This window comes from Geotrypetes seraphini, chromosome 8 (genome assembly GCF_902459505.1).
Source record: "Geotrypetes seraphini chromosome 8, aGeoSer1.1, whole genome shotgun sequence".
Classification (NCBI taxonomy): domain Eukaryota; kingdom Metazoa; phylum Chordata; class Amphibia; order Gymnophiona; family Dermophiidae; genus Geotrypetes; species Geotrypetes seraphini.
In genome coordinates this window covers 161,675,777-161,699,739 of record NC_047091.1, presented here as the reverse complement: position 1 = coordinate 161,699,739, position 23,963 = coordinate 161,675,777, and the positions used below count along the sequence as shown (strand labels likewise).

The window sequence follows — 23,963 nt, the reverse complement described above, 5'->3', positions numbered from 1 at the left end:
TGGGCCGATCCTTTTTAATATTTATATCAATGACCTGGAGGAAGGAACATCCAGTGAGATCATCAAGTTTGCAGACGATACAAAACTATGCCGGGCGATCAGATCGCAGGAGGATAGAGAGAAACTCCAGAGCGACTTGTGTCGGTTAGAAACATGGGCGGAGAAATGGCAGATGAAGTTCAATGTGGAGAAATGCAAGGTAATGCATTTAGGAAATAAGAATAAGGAATACGAGTATACAATGTCAGGTGCAACTCTGGGGAAGAGTGAACAAGAAAAGGACCTGGGTGTACTGATAGATAGGACCCTGAAGCCGTCGGCACAATGCGCGGCAGCGGCAAAGAAGGCAAATAGAATGTTGGGCATGATAAAGAAAGGAATCTCGAGTAGATCGGAGAAAGTTATAATGCCGCTTTATAGGGCAATGGTCAGACCACACTTGGAATACTGCGTCCAACATTGGTCTCCCTACCTAAAGAAGGATATAAAACTGCTGGAGAGGGTGCAGAGACGAGCGACAAAACTGGTGAAGGGTATGGAGAGACTGGAATATGAGGATAGACTTATAACACTAGGATTGTTCTCCCTTGAGAAAAGGAGACTGCGTGGGGATATGATCGAGACCTTCAAAATACTGAAAGGAATCGACAAAATAGAGCAGAGAAGATTATTTACACTGTCCAATTTGACACGGACTAGAGGACATGTAATGAAGCTAAGGGGGGGCAAGTTCAGGACTAATATCAGGAAGTTCTGCTTCACTCAGAGGGTGGTTGACGCCTGGAATGCCCTCCCAGAGGAGATTATTGCAGAATCGACCGTCCTAGGCTTCAAGAGCAAACTAGATGCATATCTCCTTAAGAGAGGCATATAAAGATATGGTGGACTATAAATTACGCCAGGTGTACACCTGGCAGGGCCTCCGCGTGTGCGGATCGCCGGACTTGATGGACCGAAGGTCTGATCCGGAGATGGCAGTTCTTATGTTCTTATGTTCTTATGTTCTTAATCTCTATGTCAGCAGGTGCTTCCACAACGTTCCATCTCTGCCAAGCAAATGATGATACTCTTGGGTCACATGGCCTCCACAGTTCATGTCACACCACTTGCACGTCTTCACCTGCGCACTCCTCAATGGACCCTAGCTACCCAGTGGTCCCAAGCGATGGATCCTTGCTCACGTCACATGTCTGTAACATCATCTCTTTGTCAGTCTCTACAATGGTGGTTGATATCTTCAAATCTCTCCAGAGGTCTTCTGTTCCATCTACCTCCTCATCAACTTGTCATCACCACCGACGCCTCCCCTTATGCCTGGGGAGCTCATTTGAATGAGTTCCAAACTCAAGGACTTTGGACAGCTCAGGAAATGAAGCATCACATCAATTTCCTGGAACTCAGAGCAATGTTTTATGCCCTCAAGGCCTTCCAGCATCTTCTCTTTCCTCAAGTCCTCCTGCTGTGCACAGACAATCAAGTTGCGATGTACTACATCAACAAGCAGGGTGGGACAGGCTCTCGCCTCTTGTGCCAGGAGGCCCAGAAGATTTGGGCTAGGGCCACAGATCACCAATTATTCCTGAAAGCTATCTACATTCAGGGAGAACAGAATTCCTTAGCGGACAAATTCAGCAGAATTCTCCAGCCTCACGAGTGGACACTCGATCCTTTAACTCTACAGTCCATCTTCGCTCAGTGGGGCACTCCTCAGATAGACCTCTTTGCAGCTCCTCACAATCACCAGCTGCCCCTATTCTGCTCCAGACTCTACTCTCCCCACCGTCTGGCAGCAGATGCATTTCTCCTCGATTGGTCCAATCTGTTCCTGTACGCTTTCCCTCCTCTGCCTCTCATGTTAAGAACCTTGTTCAAGCTCAAGAGGGAACTAGCCACCATGATTCTGATTGCTCCACGGTGGCCCAGACAACATTGGTTCTCCCTTCTACTTCAACTCAGTTCCAGGGAACCCGTTCTTCTTCCACTGTTTCCTTCTCTGCTTACACAACATCAGGAGACCCTTCTACATCCCAACCTCCAGTCTCTGCACCTGACAGCTTGGTATCTCTCGGGCTGACTTCGACTGATACTCTTTTGTCTCAGCCCGTTCGCTCCATTCTGGACGCATCCAGGAAACCGGCCACTCTGCAATGTTACCTTCAGAAGTGGACTCGATTTTCTTCCTGGTGTCTTCTTCATCATTTTGATCCCACTTCCCTTGCAGTGGAGACGTTGTTGGATTATCTTCTTTCTTTGTCTGACTCTGGCCTCAAGTCTACTTCCATCAGAGTCCACCTTAGTGCTATTGCTGCTTTTCATGAGCCAGTCCATGGAAAACTCCTCTCAGCTCATCCCTTGGTGTCCAGATTCATGCGGGGTCTTTTCAATGTGAAACCACCTCTTAAAGCCCCTCCTGTTATCTGGGATCTCAATATAGTTCTTTCCGCCTTAATGAAGCCTCCATTTGAACCTTTGGCTACCGCTTCTTTCAAGTTTCTCACTTGGAAGGTACTTTTCCTTATTGCTCTTACCTCTGCCAGGAGGGTCAGTGAGCTACATGCACTAGTTGCGGATCCACCTTTTACAGTCTTCCATCATGACAAGGTGGTTCTGCGTACACATCCAAAGTTTCTCCCTAAGGTTGTCTCTGAATTCCATCTCAACCAATCTATTGTTCTGCCTGTCTTCTTTCCGAAGCCTCACTCGCATTCTGGAGAACAGGCTCTGCATACTTTGGACTGTAAGTGGGCTCTAGCTTACTATTTAGAGCGTACTAAGCTCCACAGATCATCTCCCCAACTCTTTCTGTCCTTTAATCCGAATAAATTAGGACGTCCTGTTACTAAACGTACGTTGTCAAATTGGCTTGCAGCGTGCATTTCATTTTGTTATGCTCAATCCGGACTGACACTGGAAGGTTCTGTCACGGCCCATAGAGTTAGAGCTATGGCAGCATCTGTGGCTTTCCTCCGTTCCACGCCTATTGAGGAAATCTGCAAGGCTGCTATTTGGTCCTCAGTTCATACTTTTACATCTCACTATTGTCTGGATGCATTCTCCAGACGGGATGGACACTTCGGCCAATCTGTTTTGCAAAATTTGTTTTCCTAATGGCCAACCTACCCTCCATCCCTCTTTTTGTTAGCTTGGAGGTCACCCATCAGTCAAGAATATGCTGCCTGATTGTCCTGGGATAAAGCACAGTTACTTACCGTAACAGGTGTTATCCAGGGACAGCAGGCAGATATTCTTGCGTCCCTCCCACCTCCCCGGGTTGGCTTCTTAGCTGGCTTATCCTAACTGGGGACCGCGCGCCTCTGTCGGGCGGGAGGGCACTCGCGCGTGCGCGGTGCGGCCTGCTAGAACTTTCCAAGTTCTTAGAGTGCAATCACTCTAAAATTGTCCGTACCGGGGCTCTGTCGGTGCCGTCACCCATCAGTCAAGAATATCTGCCTGCTGTCCCTGGATAACACCTGTTACGGTAAGTAACTGTGCTTTTTTTTAAATTATTTTTTATTCTTAATTTAATAATTTTAATATAATAATCTCATTACAACACAATTATCATTGAATGTAATACATAACCTTAATAAACTAATAAAGATAATGCATCTTACATTACATTACATTACTGATTTCTATTCCGCCAATATCTTGCGGTTCAAGGCGGATTACAAAAGAAGTTATCTGGCCATTTCCAGAGGAATTGAAAAGTAGAGTGAGTTGCTTCAGATAATTGGGATGAGTCTTGCGGTGTTAGTTTGCCTTCAAGGATTTCTTGAATAGGATGGTTTTTATTTCTTTTCTAAACGATTTGTAGTCTGGAGTCGTTATCAGTAAATTGGAGAGTTGGTAGTCTAGTTTTGCTGCTACTATTAAAACAATCCCATTCCCTACCTCCCCCACCCCCCTCCCAGGAGACCTGGTTCCCGATCCATAAGGATAGGATAATATACATCTCATTTCTTTTATAGAGCTTCTTTTTCCATTTCAATATAACTCTCCCATATATCATTAAACTTTGCCTGTTGGTTTGTTAAGAGGGCCGATAGTCTATATTTCTCACACACTATTCCCAGACGTTCCCTCATATCTAACATACGCCATTGCTGAGCTAATGTCAATCTGGCAGCTATAAATGCCAAGTCCAAAAGTTTAGATTGAGAAGATGTTAAACCTTCTATTCTTAGTCCCAACAGTGCCTTTTCAGTATTCAGCTTAAGTGGAGTCTGAATTAATCTGCTCACATAATCAAATACTTGTTCCCAAAACCTCTGTACCCTTTCACATTCCCACCACATATGATAGAATGTACTAGTTCTACCACATCCTTTCCAACAGGTAGCATCACTCTGCTTGGTGCATTTACTAATTAAAACCAGAGTAGTGTACCAACGTACTAAGAATTTAATAGCATTTTCCACCAAGGTAGCAGCTCTAGCTGTCTGAAAAAGATGTGATATAATTACCCCCCACTCGTCTATGGACCATTCCTTCCCCAGGTCTTTCTCCCATGCTTTCATATATGAAGGTTTGATTACTTTACCTTCATTTATAATTTTATATAACCAGGAGATATACCCTTTTACTACTGGTTCCCCTAGCCCTTTTTTTAAATCGCATTTATTTAATACTCAATTACAGTACTCTTTTCCTTATATGTCAATATGTAATTTTTTATCTGTAGAATAAGGGAAAAGATCTCTTGCTTCAAGTTGATATTGATCCTGAATGTCTGTAAAAACTTTTACCTCCCCTTCCTCAATTAATTGACCAAAAGAACTTAATCCTTTTGCTCCCATTTCTTAAAGATTCCCCCCCTCCCTGCCTGGAGTAAAATCTCATACATATAATATAGAGGGGAAAAAATACCCCTCTCTCTACCTAAAAGTTTTTTCCTAACACTTTTCCAAGTTTCCAGAGAACATTTACTAAAAGGATAATTTATATTTATTAAATCTTTTTCTCCCACCCATGGCAAATATTTCAGACCCCTAATACCTTCTCTCCAATCTAACATTGCTTGTTCTACAAGTGATTCACATCTACTCTTTCCACTCCACTCAGTATTTTATAGACTTCTTATCATATCACCCCTGAGCTGTCTCTTTTCCAAGCTGAAGAGCCTTAACCACTTTAGTCTTTCCTCAAAGGGAAGTTTCATTTTTGTCACCCTTCTCTGTACCTTTTCTAATTCTGCTATATCTTTTTTGAGATACGGTGACCAGAATTGCACACAGTATTCGAGGTGCGGCCATGCCATAGAGAGATACAAGGGCATTATAAAATTTTCATCTTTGTTTTCCATTTCTTTCCTGATAATTCCTAACATTCTATTTGCTTTCGCCGCACACATTGAGCTGAGGGTTCAACATATCCTCAATGATGACACCTAGATCCTTTTTCTGGGAGTGATTTCTAATGTGGAACCCTGCATCACATAGCTATAGCTCGGGTTCCTCTTGCACAAGGTCCTCTTGCAACTTTTTCACAATGCTCTTGTGATTTAACAACTTTGACCAATTTTGTCATCATCAAATTTAATTATCTCACTAATTATTCCCATCTCTATATCATTGATAAATATATTAAAAAGCAGCAGTCCCAGCACAAACCCCTGGGGAACCCCACTATTTACTCTTCTCTATTCAGAATATTGACCATTTAAACCTACTCTGATTTCTGCCTTTCAGCCAGTTCTTAACCCATAATAGGACATTTTGAAATTTAGATGTGAAAGCCACAATTCAAACATAAATGAATAATGGTCAAAACCTAGCTGTGTGTGCTTTTTTTTCCATTGTTTCAGGGATGTATCGGAAGAGCACAGGAAATTGTCTTTGGAGGAAGAAACCATTTGGTTGCTAATTCGGTCCTTGACGCTCAGATTGGTGAGCGGACTTGCAAATCTTAGTCATGCTGTTGAGCCAAAGAATTCAGAAAAAGCCACAGAGAATGGGGTATCTTCGCGAATTGATGCAGTCCGTTCTCTGCTTCAGCAGCTGGAAGTTGAAGTGGATTCAGGAAAGAAATTTATTGATAGAAAAATTCAGGTATCTGGCCTGTGGGAGAGGATGGGGGTTGGGGTTGGGAGCATGTGGCTGAAATTCTATATATTTTTTCAAAATTATTCCCAGATTTGACAGGACCTGTGCTTCAAGATAAAAACACATGCTTGGCTAACAAGCTATGTTGACATGAATAAGTCATAATTTTTAATGAGATACAGTTGTCCTTTACTGATTAAATCCAGACAAAGCAAACTATTCTAGTCCAAATGACATATGAGTCTTGAGCCAGTGGGTTATTCACCTCTAATCATGCATCGAGTAGAAGGCATCATCTATATTTTTCGGCTTTACTTCCTGTATTGCTGGACTGTGCTGTAGCTCCTCTGTTTTACCTTCTACTTGCGAGTTGAATGTGTATCCTATCTGCTCTGATTTCGGTTTGTTGTTTTCAGGGGGTGGGGGGTGTTTATCCTGAATTTAAGGCTGCTCAGTGCTTCAGAGATCCCCAGTTTCACTGGGGCAGCTCTGCCTGAGAGAAGACACAGACTTCCCTGTCAGAAGTCTGTAGCTGGGAGGACAACCTTTTTCACAGAGCACCTACTTAGCCAATCTGCATGATCATTTTTTTAAGGCTTGGGGACTGCTCCTGTAGTAATAAGGCTCACTCCTGGTTATTACCAGAACTTGAGCACAGGCTGTGTGGTCCTGTGTTGGCTCCGAGGACTTCATTAGGTGGACCACCTCTGCCTGGAGACTGTACCACGCATCTACCACCCTTTCTGAAAAAAGTATTTCCCTAGATTACTCCTGAGCTTATTATCTCTTAACTTCATCCTATGCCCTCTCATTCCAGAGCTTCCTTTAAATTGAAAGAGACTCTACTCATGTGCATTTGTGCCACGTAGGTATTTAAATGTGTCTATCATATCTCCTCTCTCCCACCTTTCCTCCAAAGTATACAGATTGAGACCTTTTACTCTGTCCCTATACACCTAATTATGAAGTCCAAGCACCATTTTAGTAGCCTTCCTCCAGAATTGTACACAGTATTCTAAATGAGGTCTCAGCAGAGTCTTATACAGGGCATCAGTACCTACTTTTTCCTATTAGCCATACCTCGCCTTATGCACCCTAGCATCCTTCTAGCTTTCGCTGTCACCTCTTTAGCCTGTTTGGCCACCTTAAGATCATCACATACAATCACACCCAAGTCCTGCTCTTCTGTCGTGCACATAAGTTTTTCACCCCCTAAACTTTACCATTGCTTTGTCTGAAATTTGGCAGCTAAAATTTAATGCTAAGAAATGTAAGGTCATGCATTTGGGCTGCAAAAATCCATTCTTCAAGCTTCACTAGGTCTTTCTTCAAGTTGTTCACACCATCTGGGGTATCTATTGCAGATTTTGGTATCATTCCACAAATAGACAAATCTTACTCAACAGCCCTTCAGCAATATCGTTTATAAAAATGTTAAAAAGAACAGGCCCAAGAACAGAATCTTGAGGCACATCACTGCTAATATCCCTTTCCTCAGAGCGATTTCCATTGACCACTACCCTCTGTCATCTTCCACTCAACCAGTTCCTGACCCAGCCCATCACTTTTGGACCCATCTTGCCTCTCCACATATCCTCTTGGATGATCCTGACAATAGATGCCAGTCTATGTGACTGGATGGGGGAGGGGGGCATTATGCGGGTCATTTTATTTCAGTGCTGATGGATACCCTCTCAGAGGAAATGGTCCATCAACATAATGGAGCTGCAAGCCATTAGTCTAGTGCTGCAGATGTTAAGAGTGCGCCCTGGAAGGCAAGGTGTTTGGGGTTTCCTGAGCAATGCCATAATTGTGGCATATGTCAATAGGCAGGCATCAAGAGTGCCCAGTTGAGAATGGAGGCCTAGTTGTTGTTTTCGCTGGGCAGAAATTCACCTGCAAGCCCTCATCAGTGGCTCACATAGCAGGCATGGACAATGGACAGGTCTACTATCTCAGTTGACAGACACTGGGCCTGGGGGAGTGGTTTTTGTCCTGGAAGACCTTCGAAAGCATTGTGAGTGGCTGGGAGCATCCATTTGATCTGATGATTTTGACAGCCCAAAAAAAGAGTCGCTTTATACTTCAGCCGAAGATTCAAGCCCAGAAGTGCCAACATACGTGCTCTGGTATAGCCTTGGCTATAGACAGGACTGTTGTACATGTTTCCCCCATGATAGGCTGGGTCATTGGTAGAATAGCAACCCACCCAGGGTTGATAATCCTGGTTGCTCCAGATTGGCCGCGTTGGATGGGTATGCAGATCTTGTTCGGCTACAGAGGGGCACTTGTCTCAAACTAACACTTCATATAACTCTTCTCGCACAGGGTACACTTGCCTTACAGCATGGCTCTTGAGTATGCGGTTTTATTGCAGAAGAGTTACTTGGAAGTGGTCATAGCTACCCTCCTAAGGTCTAAAAAAATGATGACAGTTGCAGCCTATGCTAGGGCTTGGAAAACATTTCAGCATGGGTGTGCTAAACAGAATGTAGAACCTTTTTAGGTTCTGATGTCTGTGATCCTGGCATTTCCTCAGGATGAACTCGAAGTGTCTGGAGGTTGAGTCCCTCAAAGTGCAGGTGGCAGACCTCTTGTGCTTTAGCTGCCTGGGAAAGCTTGCTTCTAAGGCTTCCATTTCAAAATGGTTTTGCATGACTATTTATTCAGCATATGTCGGGTGTGGTAAACAACACCAATTTCTGTGAGAGCACACACTATGGGGAGTGTGGCTTCTTTATGGGAGGAGTCCCGTGCAGTTCCACCTGAGGCGATTTGTAGGGTGGCTACATGGTCCACCCTTCATACTTTCATGAAATTTTACAGGGTGAATGTAGTGGCGATGCCTGGATGCTGCTTTTGGGTCCTCGATGCTAACAGCAGGCTCATCTGCTTTGCCCTGAATTCAGGGGACTGCTTTGGTATGTCTCACTGGTTCAAGACTCGTATGCCTTTTGCACTAGAAGGGAAGATTAGATTCTCACCTTGATAATCTATTTTCTAGAAGGAAGACATTTGAGTCTTGAAGGCCCTGCCCTGTCAAATTTTAATTAGTCTGCTTATTGTTTTAGACATCTAGGTATTTCAACATGCTTTACTTTTTCCTTTGAAACAGGTCTGAAGAATGATGAGAGAACTCTATTACAAAAAGACAAATGAGAGGGGCTAGATTGTGAAATTTTATTACCAGTTCAAATACATTTGTGTAATAATGTGGAACAATTTAGGCGACTTGCCAAAACTCATTTGTTCATGAAGGAGTTATTTTGCCTGGCAAGGTCATGTGGAGCATTTTAAATGATTGCTCAAGACTTATGTTGAGAGGGATGTTCTTTTGCTGAACTCGCTATACAAGAAGATATGTTTTGTGTGTAATTGTCTTATGTGAATAAATTGTGTGTTTTTATATTTATTTTAAAATTTCTTAAACTACATTAAGTATTAGTGCCGGTTGCACTCAGGTACGTAGCTTTTTCAGTTCCACCTTGTTTTATATTCCTGTAGGCATTGTATTCTTTAATTGCAATAATTTAAGAACAGAGCAGACTTGGTTCTGTTGGGGAGTTCTCTGTGATGTTCCTTTTAATTTCTCCTCTTATATTGGTTGTCAACTACTTTGGTATGAACTGAAGAGCTACAGCAGAGCTGAAAAATGTAGATGATGCCTTCTACACAACTCTCGATTAGAGGTGATTAACCCACTGGTTCAAGTCTCATATGCCTTTTTAATAGAAAGAAGATTAGGTTCTTGCCTCAATCTTCTCTTTACTCAAAGACTGCAGAATCGTACTGGTTCTCTAAACATAGCTGGGTGTAAGTATTTTTAAAGGGCAAAGTGGAGTATTTTATAGCTTTTTTTTTCCATATTATTGATACCAAATGTTTATGTGCAGGGTATTAACTGCAGAAGGGTTTTCCTTTATTGTTTAACCCTTTATTTGGCATTGTTGCTCAGAAGCAACATGTGTTTTCTATGGCTCCTATGGGAGATCTGCATTGCCAAATGCCTGTTACTTGGCACTGTTCTCGTTCAACATCAAGTTACATAAAGCAGCCGTTTCACCATCTGCCAATTAAAGGGTTAAACTGAAATGTTTTTATAAGTGAGTATATTGTGAGTTTGTGCCAAACAGTTCATCTGTTCCTTTGACTTAGAAATAGCAAACTCTAGATCAGGGGTGTCAAAGTCCCTCCTGGAGGGGCGCAATCTAGTCAGGTTTTCAGGATTTCCCCAATGAATATGCATGAGATCTATTAGCATACAATGAAAGCAGGGCATGCAAACAGATCTCATGCATATTCATTGGGGAAATCCTGAAAACCCAACTGGATTGCGGCCCTCGAGGAGGGACTTTGACACCCCTGCTCTAGATCCTGATGAGAGAGCTGTGTTCCTCCAAAACTTAGGACATAGATGTTCTCTATGCTCTTCAGTTACACTGTGGTCTGGTCTGCCAAGCTGGAAGGTCTAACAGTGTCTTCATTTTGCTGTCAAGCGGGGGGGGAGGGGGAGATCTTCTCATGATGATGGTGTGTTTCATTGATGGTCTGGAGGTGGAAGTTCAAATATACATTTAGCAAATCCATTATATATCTTTATTTAGGGTTACAGGTTAAACATGCATAATATCAGTACAAGATTACAATACAAGTTTTTATCCTAGTTGGCACATATTAGGTGAGTTATTATCCTTATGTGATACAGATTAGTTCAGTTACCAAATACAGTGGAACCTTGGTTTACGAGCATAATTCGTTCCAGAAGCATGCTCGTAAATCAAGTTACTCGTATATCAAAGTGAGTTTCCCCATAGGAATGAATGGAAACTCGCTTTGATTCGTTCTACCTCCTCCTCCCCCCCATCCCCCCCCGAGGCTACCGGCGCTGCTCCATCACCCCCTCCCCCTCGCTCTAACCGACATTGTACCCCCCGAACCGGCATGCCCCCCCCCCCCCCGCGAGAACCGCATTGCATCCCCGTGCTGAAAGCGGCATCCGTCCGCCCTTCCTCCCAAACATACTTCTTAACCCATCTGCCGGTTGTGCGACTGAAAGAAATCTGTCTCTTGCCTGGGCTGGGCCTTGAGAGAACAAGAGCCAGAAGGCCTTGAGCATGCGCAGATGCTCAAGGCCCAGCCCAGGCAAGAGGCGGGAGATTTCTTTCAGTTGAACAACCGGCAGATGGGGTAAGGAGCATGTTTGGGAGGAAGGGCGGACGGATGCCGCTTTCAGCACGGGGGTGCGATGCGGTTCTCGCGGGGGGGGGGGGGCATGCTGGTAAAATGGAGGGGGAAAAATCCTGTTCCCTGCACAGAAGCAGTGTTGAATCACTGCTGCCTAGCTGTGGCTAGAGTCTAAAATGCCTTTGTGAATTTTGGAGCGATTGGGTATTGGCTGGATAATCTTATGGCCAGAGTGGCAGATTGTCGCCCTAGGTCAGGGGTGGGCAGCTCCGGTCCTCGAGAGCCGGAATCCAGTTGGGTTTTCAGGATTTCCCCAATGAATATGCATTGAAAGCAGTGCATGCAAATAGATCTCATGCATATTCATTGGGGGAAATCCAGAAAACCGACTGGATTCTGGCCCTCGAGGACCGGAGTTGTCCACCCCTACCCTAGGTTTTTGCCAGACAGTAGACCATGTACAGTACTTATCAACTGTTTTGTCGGCCCTCAGCAGGGTCCTCTGCTCAGAGATTAGTTGACAGCTCTCGGCAGAGGCTTGGAGTGTCCAGCTGAGCTCAACCTGCCCTGCAGCAGCTTCCAAGAAATCCAGGCCAGCCAGTGCACCCACAACCTTCCTCCTGCAATTAAAATGCACTACATGCCATGACACATCCATCACAGCAGACAGCACATCCAAAACCCTTTAAAATCTAAGCCAGTATTTCTGAGTCGCACTACACCGAATTAGGTTCACGGCTACTTACAATATAAGGAATTATAGAATGTATAAGCTACATCATATTATAGCAGTTTGAAGAGAACCAAGTTCTGAACAGAGTAATGGGAAAGGGAGGATCGAGGTTCTATGACTATACTCTCTTGCTTTCTTTTTTTCTAGTATCCCTTCCTTGGTCCTCCTCCTACAAGGCTGGCAGTCTTCCTTAGCAGTGGTAGTTGTCAGTGCCAGACTAGCTCATTTCTTCTGATTGATGATATTTATGAATTGGATACTCATGGGTTAGGTAAGCTTTCCAGTTGTACTCTTCTGTGATCTTGTAGTTTTCTTGTCATGGGTTTTTAGTAATGGTTTGCCTCTTTTCAAGCTATGTCCACTTTATCTTTCTAAATTTGTGATGTCCTGCTGATTTAGTTGCATGAATAGGGACTTCTTCGGATAACCTGTTGTAAGAGAGTTATGAGGGTTCCTCTCCCTGAAAGTGGCGCTGCTACTGCCCAAGTGGCCTGTATACTTGATCTGCAATACACTTCCCCCCTCCGTATTCGCAAATTCCATATCTACGGATTCGTTTATTCGCTGTTTTAAACCAAAAAATGCATTTTCATTTTTCAGGCTATTTTAAGCCCTGTAAGCCCCCCTTTAAGCCTTACCTGGTGGTCTAGCAGGTTTTCGGGGCAGGAGCGATCTTACCACACTCTTGCCCTGTGCAGATCGCTCACAGGAAATGGCTCGAGAGACTACGGAAGCTCAAGGCAGCCAATTCCTGTGAGCGATCTGCACGGGGCAGGAGCATGAGAAGATTGCTCCTGCCTGAAAACCCGCTAGACCACCAGGTAAGGCTTAAGAGGGGGGGGGGGCTTTCAGGGCTTAAAATAGCCAGGGGAAGCGGGGGTTAGGGGCAGAATTGGCCTGAATATTATTCATGGTTTTTTAATATTCACGGGCTGGCTCTGCCCCTAACCCCCGCAAATATGGAGGGAGAAGTGTATAATATCAATGTATATCTATTTTTAAAAGATAATAAGACACATACATTTTTTTTTTTCTGTATTGCAGAAGAAACGACAGAAGTCCAAGAAAGGATACAGAATAGTTTGAAATTTTTGTTAGAACAATTAAAAGGTAAGGGGCATCGGTTCTATTTTAGCAAAATATATCCTCAAGATATATGTACCCAGTGCTGTTTGGATAGTTTCCACTCTTCAGAGCTTACCAGTGTTGTTTGCCTTGTCTGTTGGTTTTTGATACAAGAAAAAAAAAAAAGAGGCTTTGAGTTCAGACAACAAAAGTTGTGGTAGGGAGGATCTAGAACAGGGGCTGAAGCTGTGATTAATTCAGGGAGGGGCTTTTCATTGAGTAAAGTGCGATGTATCTTTGAGTTAGATTCTGTAAAGTCACCATTTAATGAAATGCACGTATTTTACTACTCGATTATTAAAACAGCTCACCATGGTGTTTTCAGTGCTTTCCAGCGGCTTCCGATTGTACTATGCAAATGTAGTACAAAGAGGTCATTAATACTGAAACTGTAGTATATAACAAGGTAATTAATATTAAAATGACCTCTCCAGGTGATTCTTAAAAAGGAATGACCCTCCATTTACAAGGAATCTGGCCTTTCCTATTGGTGCCTGAGCACTGATTGGCTCAGGCACTAACAGGAAAATAAAGCAGCTCTCGGACCTGCCACCATGAATGGTACAATTTCCTCTTAAATGGACCCCCCCAAAAACCTGGTGGTCTAGTGCTACCCCACCACCCCATGCAAAAGATCAACAGGAGGGATGCCTACTCCCTCCTGCTGCAGGGTTGGGGATCCCACCTGACAACAGGCACCCCCCCCCCCAATAACCTCAAGCTTCTTGGTCTAATGCAGTGGTCTCAAACTCAAACCTTTTGCAGGGCCACATTTTGGATTTGTAGGTACTTGGAAGACCTCAGAAAAAATAGTTAATGTCGTATTAAAGAAGTGATAATTTTGCTTGAGGTAAAACTCTTTATAGTTTATAAATCTTTCCTTTTGGCTAAGTCTTAATAATAATATTGTAATATATAGCTAAAGAGACATATGATCAAAAAACTGTTTTATTTTACTTTTGTGATTTTGATAAACAGACTGAGGGCCTCAAAATAGTACCTGGCGAGCCACGTGTGGTCCCCTGCTCTCCCTACTTGCAGGTTCAGGCAGGAAGAGCAGGGACTACTTCTACTTTTTTTTTTTTTTTCCCCCGACAGGCAGGCAGGAGAAGCCGCTGTGCTAGCAATCTTTCTTCTGAGCACAGCTCTTCCCCCCCCCCCCTTTACCAGCGATTTTCTGCACACATAGCATGCTTATAATTTGCACGCTATTGTGCCAAGAATTGCCAGTAAAGCAAAAATCGCTTCCACCATGGTATCTTTTTTACTGTGGTGTCGGAACTTAGAGAATCTGGCCCTTAGTAACAGAAACAGCCAGCTGTGCACCTGAAAAGCAGCTTCAGGTCTCCTCTTGGCTGTCCTTTCACTTAGGCCCTCTTTTACTAAGGTGTTAAGCTTTTAGTGCGTGCTAAATCAACGCATGCGCTAACGCATCCATAGGATAATATGCAAGCGTTAGCATTTAGCGTGCACTAATATTTACTGCGTGCTAAAAAGCATAGTGCACCTTAGTAAAAGAGGGGGTATTTATTTTGCCCTGCTATTTGGGTGGGGGAAAGGAACTATGAGAATGCAAATGGCAGTTATCATTGGTATAGCAAGATAGTTTAACAGAGGAGGAGATTAAGTTGAGGACCATGAACATGATAATTTTTTTCTGGTAACAAAGCAAAATTCAGTCTTTGGCCAATCTAATCTAATCTTGATTTTTTTTATACCAATTCATCCCAACAGGAGGGCTCGATTCAGTTAACAAAATATTAATAAAATTTAGAACAGAAATCTTTTAGGCCAGAATTTTATCTTTTATGATTGATTATTTGAAAAAGAAGGATCATTAATAAATTTCTGAAATAAATATGTCTTCAGTACTTTACGAAAAGTGGGTAGATGAGAGAGAACTCTAATTATAGAAGGAAGGTCATTCCAAACTTTTACGAATAAAAAAGAAAATGATTGACAAAAATTGGCCATAGTTTTTATTCCTTTAACAGTGGGAAAGCCAAGTTTATATTTCTGAGAACTCATAGAATTAGAGATTTCTTGTGAATTAAATGAGACAGGAACCAAAGGAGAAAAAAATGTCAAATAGGATTTTGAAAATTAAAATTGCACATTTAAATTGGATCCTCCAGTAAACAGGAAGCAGAGAAGAGAATGGGCAGGAGAACAGAGGAGCCCCAGACATTACCAGCAGAGAGCAGCAGAGAACTATTTTGGCTTGGCCCAAAATTAGATCAGTTACCCACGCTCATTCCACTACCTTCTGGTCCCACACTGCAGATCGAATTCTCAAGCAAAGTTTTTTGGGCATCATTATTGACTTTACACTTTCCTTTAATGATCATCTCAACTCTCTGGTAAAAAAATGTTTTTTTATTCTTCACATGCTGAGGAAAGTGAGATCCTGCTTCCGCCAACAACATTTTGCTGTCCTTATACAATCAGTCATTCTTTCCAGACTGGACTATTGTAATTCCATCTATCTAAGTCTAACCAAGAAAAATCTTCAAAGACTTCAGTGGATCCAGAACACTGCGGCTAAGTTGATCTTTGCAAAAAGCAAATTCGATCATGTTTCCCCGCTTCTGTCAAAACTTCACTGGCTTCTGGTGATTTCTAGGATTCACTTTAAATGTACCTGCCTAACATTCAAGAGCCCACCTAGCATTCTTCTCCCCTAATCCCATTATCCTGGAATTCTTCGAGACTTGACACTACCAGATCCGCCCACATACTCAAACTATCTTTCCCTTCGTTAAAAGGTGTCATATATACAGGTAAATTAGGGAAATCCCTTTTCTTCAAATTCACTAAGCTTTGGAATAACCTTCCTGCCCCACTGTGGAACCTAGGCTCATTTCAATTATTCTGAAAGCATCTGAAAACTTGGCTTTTCTCCAAAACGTAAAGCTATCTATTTAAAATGTAAAGCTAGCTATTCTCTTCTATAACCTCTAATTTCTTATTATGTCCTTCCCTCATTTATTGAATTACTTGTAAACCGTGTCGAGCTCTATCTTTATGGAGATGATGAGGTATACAAACTTAAGGTTTAGTTTAGTTTAGAGCAGAAACAGCATCTTTCACAACTACTCAGTTCTGAAATGTTTGCCTTCTGTTTCCTAACTCCTTGCCCATCTAAATCTACTACAGTTTAAAAGCTAAAGCTGGCACATATTTCTACCCTGTTATGAATTTACAAGATCTATCTTTTTCCCCCCCCCCCCAGAAATGTTCAAAAAATCTAAAGGGGACTTAATAGAGGTTCGAGATGGCCACTTTAAGACGCATCCTGGCATTTTAGAGAATTTGGTCTTCTTTGCTGAGGTAAGTAGATGTGGATTTTTTTTTCCCTCCCTATTTGAAACTCTTCTATTCAAAAAACACCTCCCATCATTCTAACCTCCATCCTACTCGCACACGCATACTCCTTCATAAATACCACCCCTATGGTATCTCCTAGCCAATTCTTCAAACCTTATCCCCAAAATTATATTCAGAAACCTAAACAAGCAACCTCCATCTGTAACCAGAATATTTCTTCCCTCAATGTTATGTAATAATCTTCTATAACCTGAATGTATTGTTATTCTTACCTGATATGTAAACTTGATATGTAAACTTGATATGTACTTGATTTGTAAACTTCCTGGAAATGTCCAGATTTCTTCTAATTTTGTAATCCGCTTAGAACTGCAAGGCACAGGCGGAATAGAAATCACTAATGTAATGTAATATTTGAAACTTGTGCTCCAAAAAGTGGAAAATTCAGCAAGAGAGGCTACAGTATGGTTATAGTTGAGTACCACTTTGGTCAGCATCATCCATTTATTCATATGTCTCTTTCCCTTTCAGACAATTTCTCTGTCTTTGTGGGTGACGAGTTACTGTAGTGGTGTGCTTCGACCTTTCAAATCAAATCTTCAAAAAAAGAAAAAAAAGAAAAAGGATACCCCTGCAGCTATGGTAGGAACCTGAAAGGGGTGTAACTTAAAAAAATTAAAACCATGAACTAATTTGTTCAGTTTCTTTTTTGACCCTTAAAGCTGTTAAGAAAATGTGTAGCTTAATGCATCAGTGAGAGCCACTTTTGTATCCTGGCTTCATAAAGATGCTTAGAGCAAAATCCCATATTGTTTGGCTGTAGGTACCAGGAGTCATTGTACTATCTAATATAATAAAATGGTAAGCCGCGCATGCGCACTTCCTATGCGTGCGTCCATTTTCTGTGAGCTGTAGCACACATAGGAAGTGCGCATGCGCGGCTTACGGTCTGGCCTCCCAAGGCAAGACAAGTTGATGTCGGCCGCGGCGGCTGCTGGCCGCCCAAAGCTCGCTCTCTTTCTCCCCCCCCAGGCAGATGTCGACCGCGGCGGCACGAGGTGGATGTTGGCCGCGGCAGCTGCTGGCCGCCCGAAGCTCGCTCTCTCTCTGGCGGCCCGAGGCGGATGTCGGCCGCGGCGACTGCTGGCCGCCCGAAGCTCGCGCTCTCTCTTCCTCCCCCCCCAGGTGGATGTCGGCCACGGCGGCTGCAGGCCGTTAACATAAGTAGGCATGGAGTTCAGCAGGAAAGTATGGGGGGGAGGAAAATACTGCACAGGGAAGTGGGGTGGGAGGGAAATGCTGCAACACACGGAAATGGAGGGGCAGAAAAGGGGTTGATGGACAGGGGAACAGGTGCTGATTAACAGGGAGGGGGCAGAAAAATGAAGACAGGGGGAACAAGGGGAACAGGAAGGAGGTGATGATGGACAGGGGGAGGTAAAACAAAGGGAGAAGGGCTTCTGCTGGTTAAGGTGAGCAGTGATGGGGTGGTGGAGGACACAGGGGAGGTAAAAGGAAGGGAGAATGGACAGGGGGAGCAGGCAAGGAAAAAAAAAACAGATAGAAATACAGAAAGCGGCTAAGGAGAGAGAGAAAAAAAATAAAGACAGACACACACACATATATTCTAGCACCCATTAATGTAACGGGCTATAAGATTAGTACTACATAAACACGGGTGGTTGGGCTGACCTGGTGACAGGTGATACTGCATTGCTATGCAAAAGCTCCCTGATTTTGTGGCCCAAACCAGCCTTCTGGAATTATGGCTTTGGGGCAGATAGACCAGCACAGCTCATCTAGTCTGCTTAGAAAGGTGGCTAGAGTTGTTCCTGCTAATCCATGCAGGTTACTTCCCTCCCCCGCCTATGTTTGCAGTCTAGGTGTGTTGGCTTGATTCTGAATTAAGTTGGGATTTCCAAATTAAATATTTGGTATCTTCAGTTTTCAGCAAATTGAATTTGTCTTATAAGCCTTAATCTTAACTGTCACTCAATGATTTGCTCTGATTTTTCTTAAAAACTGGTTACTGTATCTTTCTCTCTGTATTGGTCTTTCCAAAAATTCAGTTTAGAATTCAGCTGCTACAGAATATCATCGCAGTCATTGATTTGAATAAATCCTACTGTGACAGTATTACACCTTTATTGCAATCTTTGCACTGGCTTCCGGTGGGAGCATGAATTGAATTTAAAATGTTTGTCTTTCTTTCAAAATTCTTTATGGAATGTGTCCTGTTTATTTATCCTATTTGATTTCTGTAGGCTAGAAACATAAAAACAAGCTCTTACTCCCTTCTACTCATTCTTTTCAACTTATTTCTTCTAAAAAGAAGATATTTTAGCTCTATCTATATATATAAAATCGGAGGTATGTATGTGTGTGTGTATGTGCTGCGATCACGCAAAAACGGCTTGACCGATTTGAACGAAACTTGGTATGCAGATCCCTCACTACCTGGGGTGATATGTTCTGGGGGTCTCGCGGCCCACCTGCACACGTGGGCGGAGCTACAAACAGAACATCAGATTTCACCCATTCATGTCTATTGGAAAAAATGAAAAAAGCTGCCATTCCCACAGTAATTCAAAAACGGCTTGACCGATTTGAACGAACCTTGGTATGCAGATCCCTCACTACCTGGGGTGATATGTTCTGGTGGTCTCGCGGCCCACCTGCACACGTGGGCGGAGCTACAAACAAAAAATCTGATTTCACCCATTCATGTCAATGGAAAAAATGTAAAAAGCTGCCATTCTCACAGTAATTCCAACTACCTGGGGTGATATGTTCTGGGGGTCTCTCGGCCCACTTGCACACGTGGGCGGAGCTACAAACAGAACATCAGATTTCACCCTTTCATGTCAATGGAAAAAAAGTAAAAAGCTGCCATTCTCACCGTACTTCAAAAACGGCTTGACCGATTTGAATGAAACTTGGTATGCAGATCCCTCACTACCTGGGGTGATATGTTCTGGGGGTCTCGCGGCCCACCTGCACACGTGGGCGGAGCTACAAACAGAAAATCAGATTTCACCCATTCATGTCAATGGAAAAAATGTAAAAAGCTGTCATTCTCACAGTAATTCAAAAACGGCTTGACCGATTTGAACGAAACTTGGTATGCAGATCCCTCACTACCTGGGGTGATATGTTCTGGGGGTCTCACGGCCCACCTGCACACATGGGCGGAGCTACAAACAAAATCAGATTTCACCCATTCATGTCAATGGAAAAAATGTGAAAAGCTGCCATTCTCACAGTAATTCAAAAACGGCTTGACCGATTTGAACGAAACTTGGTATGCAGATCCCTCACTACCTGGGGTGATATGTTCTGGGGGTCTCGCGGCCCACCTGCACACGTGGGCGGAGCTACAAACAGAAAATCAGATTTCACCCATTCATGTCAATGGAAAAAATGTAAAAAGCTGTCATTCTCACAGTAATTCAAAAACGGCTTGACCGATTTGAACGAAACTTGGTATGCAGATCCCTCACTACCTGGGGTGATATGTTCTGGGGGTCTCACGGCCCACCTGCACACATGGGCGGAGCTACAAACAAAATCAGATTTCACCCATTCATGTCAATGGAAAAAATGTGAAAAGCTGCCATTCTCACAGTAATTCAAAAACAGCTTGACCGATTTGAACGAAACTTGGTATGCAGATCCCTCACTACCTGGGGTGATATGTTCTGGGGGTCTCGCGGCCCACCTGCACACGTGGGCGGAGCTACAAACAGAACATCAGATTTCACCCATTCATGTCAATGGAAAAAAAGTAAAAAGCTGCCATTCTCACAGTACTTCAAAAACGGCTTGACCGATTTGAACGAAACTTGGTATGCAGATCCCTCACTACCTGGGGTGATATATTCTGGGGGTCTCTTCACCCAAGAATTTATATGTTCTTGCTCCTGGAGGTGAAACTAAAAATGTTGTTTATAATCAAGTTTTGTGTTTGTTGTATTGTATTCATTTTGTCAAATATTTCACATTATAATTTGAATATTATACTTTTTATAAAGCTGTAAAAATATAATTTCATTCACCACTATAAGGTATCTTTATTTGAATCCATTTACTGTGTTATTGCTATAATTAAATACCCGTGCAACGCCGGGGCATCAGCTATTTGCTATAAACTGCTGGAATTCATTTCCCACTGAGCTTCATTTAGAACAGAATTATTTAAAACTTTGGGGTCCTTTTACTAAGCTGCGGTAGCGTTTTTAGCGCGCCATACAGATTAGCGCACGCTAACCCCCTCTCTACACGGAAAAATTAACGCCAGCTCAATGGAGGCATTAGCGCAGCTTAGTAAAAGGAGTCCTAAGGCGTGCTAGCTGTTTTAGTGCACACTAAATTGTAGCGCCTGCTAACGCGTCCTTAGGCTAAAAGGGACGCGTTAAGGTTTAGTTCACGCTAGAACGGCTAGCACGCCTTAGTAAAATGACCCCTTTGTGAATATCTGAAAATATGGGTGGTCTAAAATGTTTGTTTGGTTTTGGTTTTTTTTTTTTAACAAATATGTAAATACTAGATAATTTCTTTAGTTAGTTATGATATCTTTATTCATATTCTATAATTCACAATCCCCCCTGTTTTACTAACGTGTAGCGTAGGTTTTGGCACCGGCTGTGGTGGTAACTGCTCCGATGCTCATAGGAATTCTGTGAGCGTCGGAGCAGTTACCGCCGCTGCCGGCGCTAAAACCCGCACTGCGCATTAGTAAAAGAGGGGGAATGTTTGGTTCACTAAACAGATTTTGTTTTAATGCAGTATATAAAATATGCTGTTATGTTTTACCTGCTGTGCCCTTTTTGAAGTGTAAAGGTTTTGTATGAGTGGATATGCTCTATTTCTTCTATCCTCTGTATCTTTATCCCATGGCCTTTTTGAATTCTGTCAGTTTGCTCCTGACTCCAATGACAGCTCATTCCAGGCATCCACCACCCTTTCATTGAAGAATTATTTTCCTGATGCTGTGTTTAAGTTTCTCTCCTTGCAGTTTCATTTCATGTCCTCCTATTTTTTTTACAACTTCCCTGTTTTTTTTATTTGTTTGTTTGGATTTTTTTTGAGGGGGGGTTGGAAAGGTTTATTCATTAATATTTTCTAGAATCAAAAGAAGATGGAGCAAAAGATTTTTTATGTGCTGTCATATATCATCTCTCCCTCTTCAAGTCTCTTAGTGCTCTGGTGCGGATCCCATACCATTTAGGCTTCTTTCCTCTGAATTACTTCCATTTTTATACGTTCTTAGTGTTTTCCCAGAAATTTTTGCCAGCTGGGTGGCTTGAAATAGTCTGGTTGGATATTACAAAGTTTTCTAAGTTAGCTGGGTGGTTGGTAAAATTAGCAGAGTGTGGTGCTGCACCCTTTCAGAAAGTCCCAGTGAGAACACTGGTCCTTAGCAAGACACGATCTCCAAAACTAAACCTGGTACTCCAAGCAAGGCCTCGCCAATGACTTATTCAGGTGCATTATCACTTTTATTTCTGAGCCTTTAAGCAGATTAACATGGCAGCCACACTACTGAACATTTAAAAATTATTTCCTTTCAGTTTTGTTGTTGTTTTTTTTTTTTATTTCTTTCCACAGCCACAAGTGTTCACAGTATTTTCAGAGTTTGTATCCGGATTACAGACGTTGCTATCCAATGTTATAGATCATATCAAAGGGCTTGAAGTAACTCTAACTGCACTTAAACTTGAAGAGTTATCTTTGGAAGACACTGTGTTCTCAGAGGTAAGAAATGCTTGTTGAAATAAGAAATTTTAGCTATATGAAGCTTTGAGATGTAATTACAGATTTGATTGAGGGGCTGCTGTTGAAGGAGTTTTGGGTTTCAGTTAATGAATCAGATTTAGGGTTTCTTTTACGAAGCCGCGTTAACAGTTTAACGCGCGTAATAGCGCACGCTAAACTGCTGGACGCGCTAGCCGCTACCACCTCCTGTTGAGCTGGCGGTAGTTTTTCAGCTAGCGCGGGAGTTAGCATGTGATTAAAAATTGCACGCGCTAAAGCTGCTAACGCGGTTTCATAAAAGGAGCCCTTAATGTATACTTCTGCTGTTAGAGATATATACAGTGAAACCTTGCTTTACAAGCATAATTTGTTCCAGAAGCATGCTCGTAAACCAAAATACTCGTATATCAAAGCGAGTTTCCACATAAGAAATAATGGAAACTTGCTTGATACGTTTCGCTTCCCCCCCCCCCCCCGAGGCCAGCGGTGCTGCTCTCCCCATGCGCGAACCGGCACCCCCCACCCAAACAACTTGAAACTTACCCCCGTCTGGCACCGGCACACAGCCCACAGGACATGCCGGTGCCGCTTGAAGAACTTCCTGCTTCTGCTGGGCCTTGAGCATGCATCTGCGCATGCTCAAGGCCTTCTAATTTCCCTCTCGTCGAGATTCTCGGTTTGCGAGACAAGTTTTGCGAGAATGTTTTGCTCGTCTTGCAAAACACTCGCAAACCGGGTTAATCGCAAACCGAGGTTTGACTGTAATCTGTTAAAAGATTGGAGGGTAGCCAGTGTAATGTCAGTGTTTAGAAAGGGTTCCAGAGGGATCCAGGAAATTACAGACTGGTAAGCTTGTCTTCAGTTCTGGGGCAAGATAGTGGAAATTGTTATAAAGAATAAAATTATAGAACACATAGATAAACGTGGTTTAATAGATCAGTGTCAACATGGGTCCAGCCCAGCGAAGTCTTGCCTCAGTTCTTTGAAGGTACAAATAAACATGTGGATAAAGATAAGCTGTTTGTCATGGTGTTATCTAGACTTTCAGAAAGCTTTTGACAAAGTTCCTCATGAGAGACTCCTGAGAAAATTAGATTGATAGGAGGCAATGTTCTGATATGGATTAGGAATTGGTGTTTGGACAAAAAACAGGATAGGGTTAAATGACCATTCTTTAGCACTCTCCAGACCAGTAGAGGTTAACTTTACGATTGGGTATATATCTAATCATGACCAGCAGGTGGAGACTGAAAACAAAACTTTGGGACAGTATATCCTAGCCCCTCCTCTCTATTTCCCTCAGTCTTCTTTCAGTCTCCAGCAGGTGTTGAGTGATCTGTACCCATCTCCCTTGGTAGGGCTGTTGGAATTTGTTTAGGGGTTTATTGTCCCTGTTTTTAGCCGGACGGAGCTTGGACGGACTCTGTTTGGGGGTTCGTCCGACCTCGGGGGTGTCAAACCCGGCGGGTCACGAGCGGGGTCCCTCCCCCCACTTCCTCCACCTCCCCATATTTTTTTAGAGGAGCCTCAGCAGTAAGCCTTGCCCCCTAAATCAAGCAAGGCATATTGCTTCGAGAGCCTGTGGAGTCTGTTCTGTAAAAAAAAAAAAAAAAAAAAAAAATCCTGAGGTAGTGCTGGTCTGGAGGGTTGTATCCCTTTAAGAAAACTGTATTTTACTGTATTTTTTCAACTAACCGGCACTTTTTTACAGCTAGGTCGCGTATGGAGCAATGAGCACTTCTAAAGGGAAAAAGTGCTCATTGTGCTCCAGACGCGAGGCACTTGCGGCCGGCCTG

At 43.0% G+C, this 23,963-nt stretch overlaps 1 protein-coding gene across 4 annotated transcripts in view; it reads left to right on the top strand.

The window, feature by feature from the left end:
• The window catches only part of NAA25 (N-alpha-acetyltransferase 25, NatB auxiliary subunit), a 209,941-nt gene that overhangs the window by 141,400 nt on the left and 44,578 nt on the right, over window positions 1–23,963 (top strand). For 3 of the 4 annotated variants that reach the window (XM_033956515.1, XM_033956517.1, XM_033956516.1), the window contains exons 18-23: window positions 5,807–6,050; window positions 12,109–12,232; window positions 13,006–13,071; window positions 16,319–16,416; window positions 16,945–17,055; window positions 22,021–22,167. In XM_033956515.1, coding sequence (XP_033812406.1) covers window positions 5,807–6,050; window positions 12,109–12,232; window positions 13,006–13,071; window positions 16,319–16,416; window positions 16,945–17,055; window positions 22,021–22,167 — 790 coding nt within the window. The remainder of the gene's footprint in view (window positions 1–5,806; window positions 6,051–12,108; window positions 12,233–13,005; window positions 13,072–16,318; window positions 16,417–16,944; window positions 17,056–22,020; window positions 22,168–23,963) is intronic. The other variant, XM_033956518.1, reaches the window with a different exon arrangement.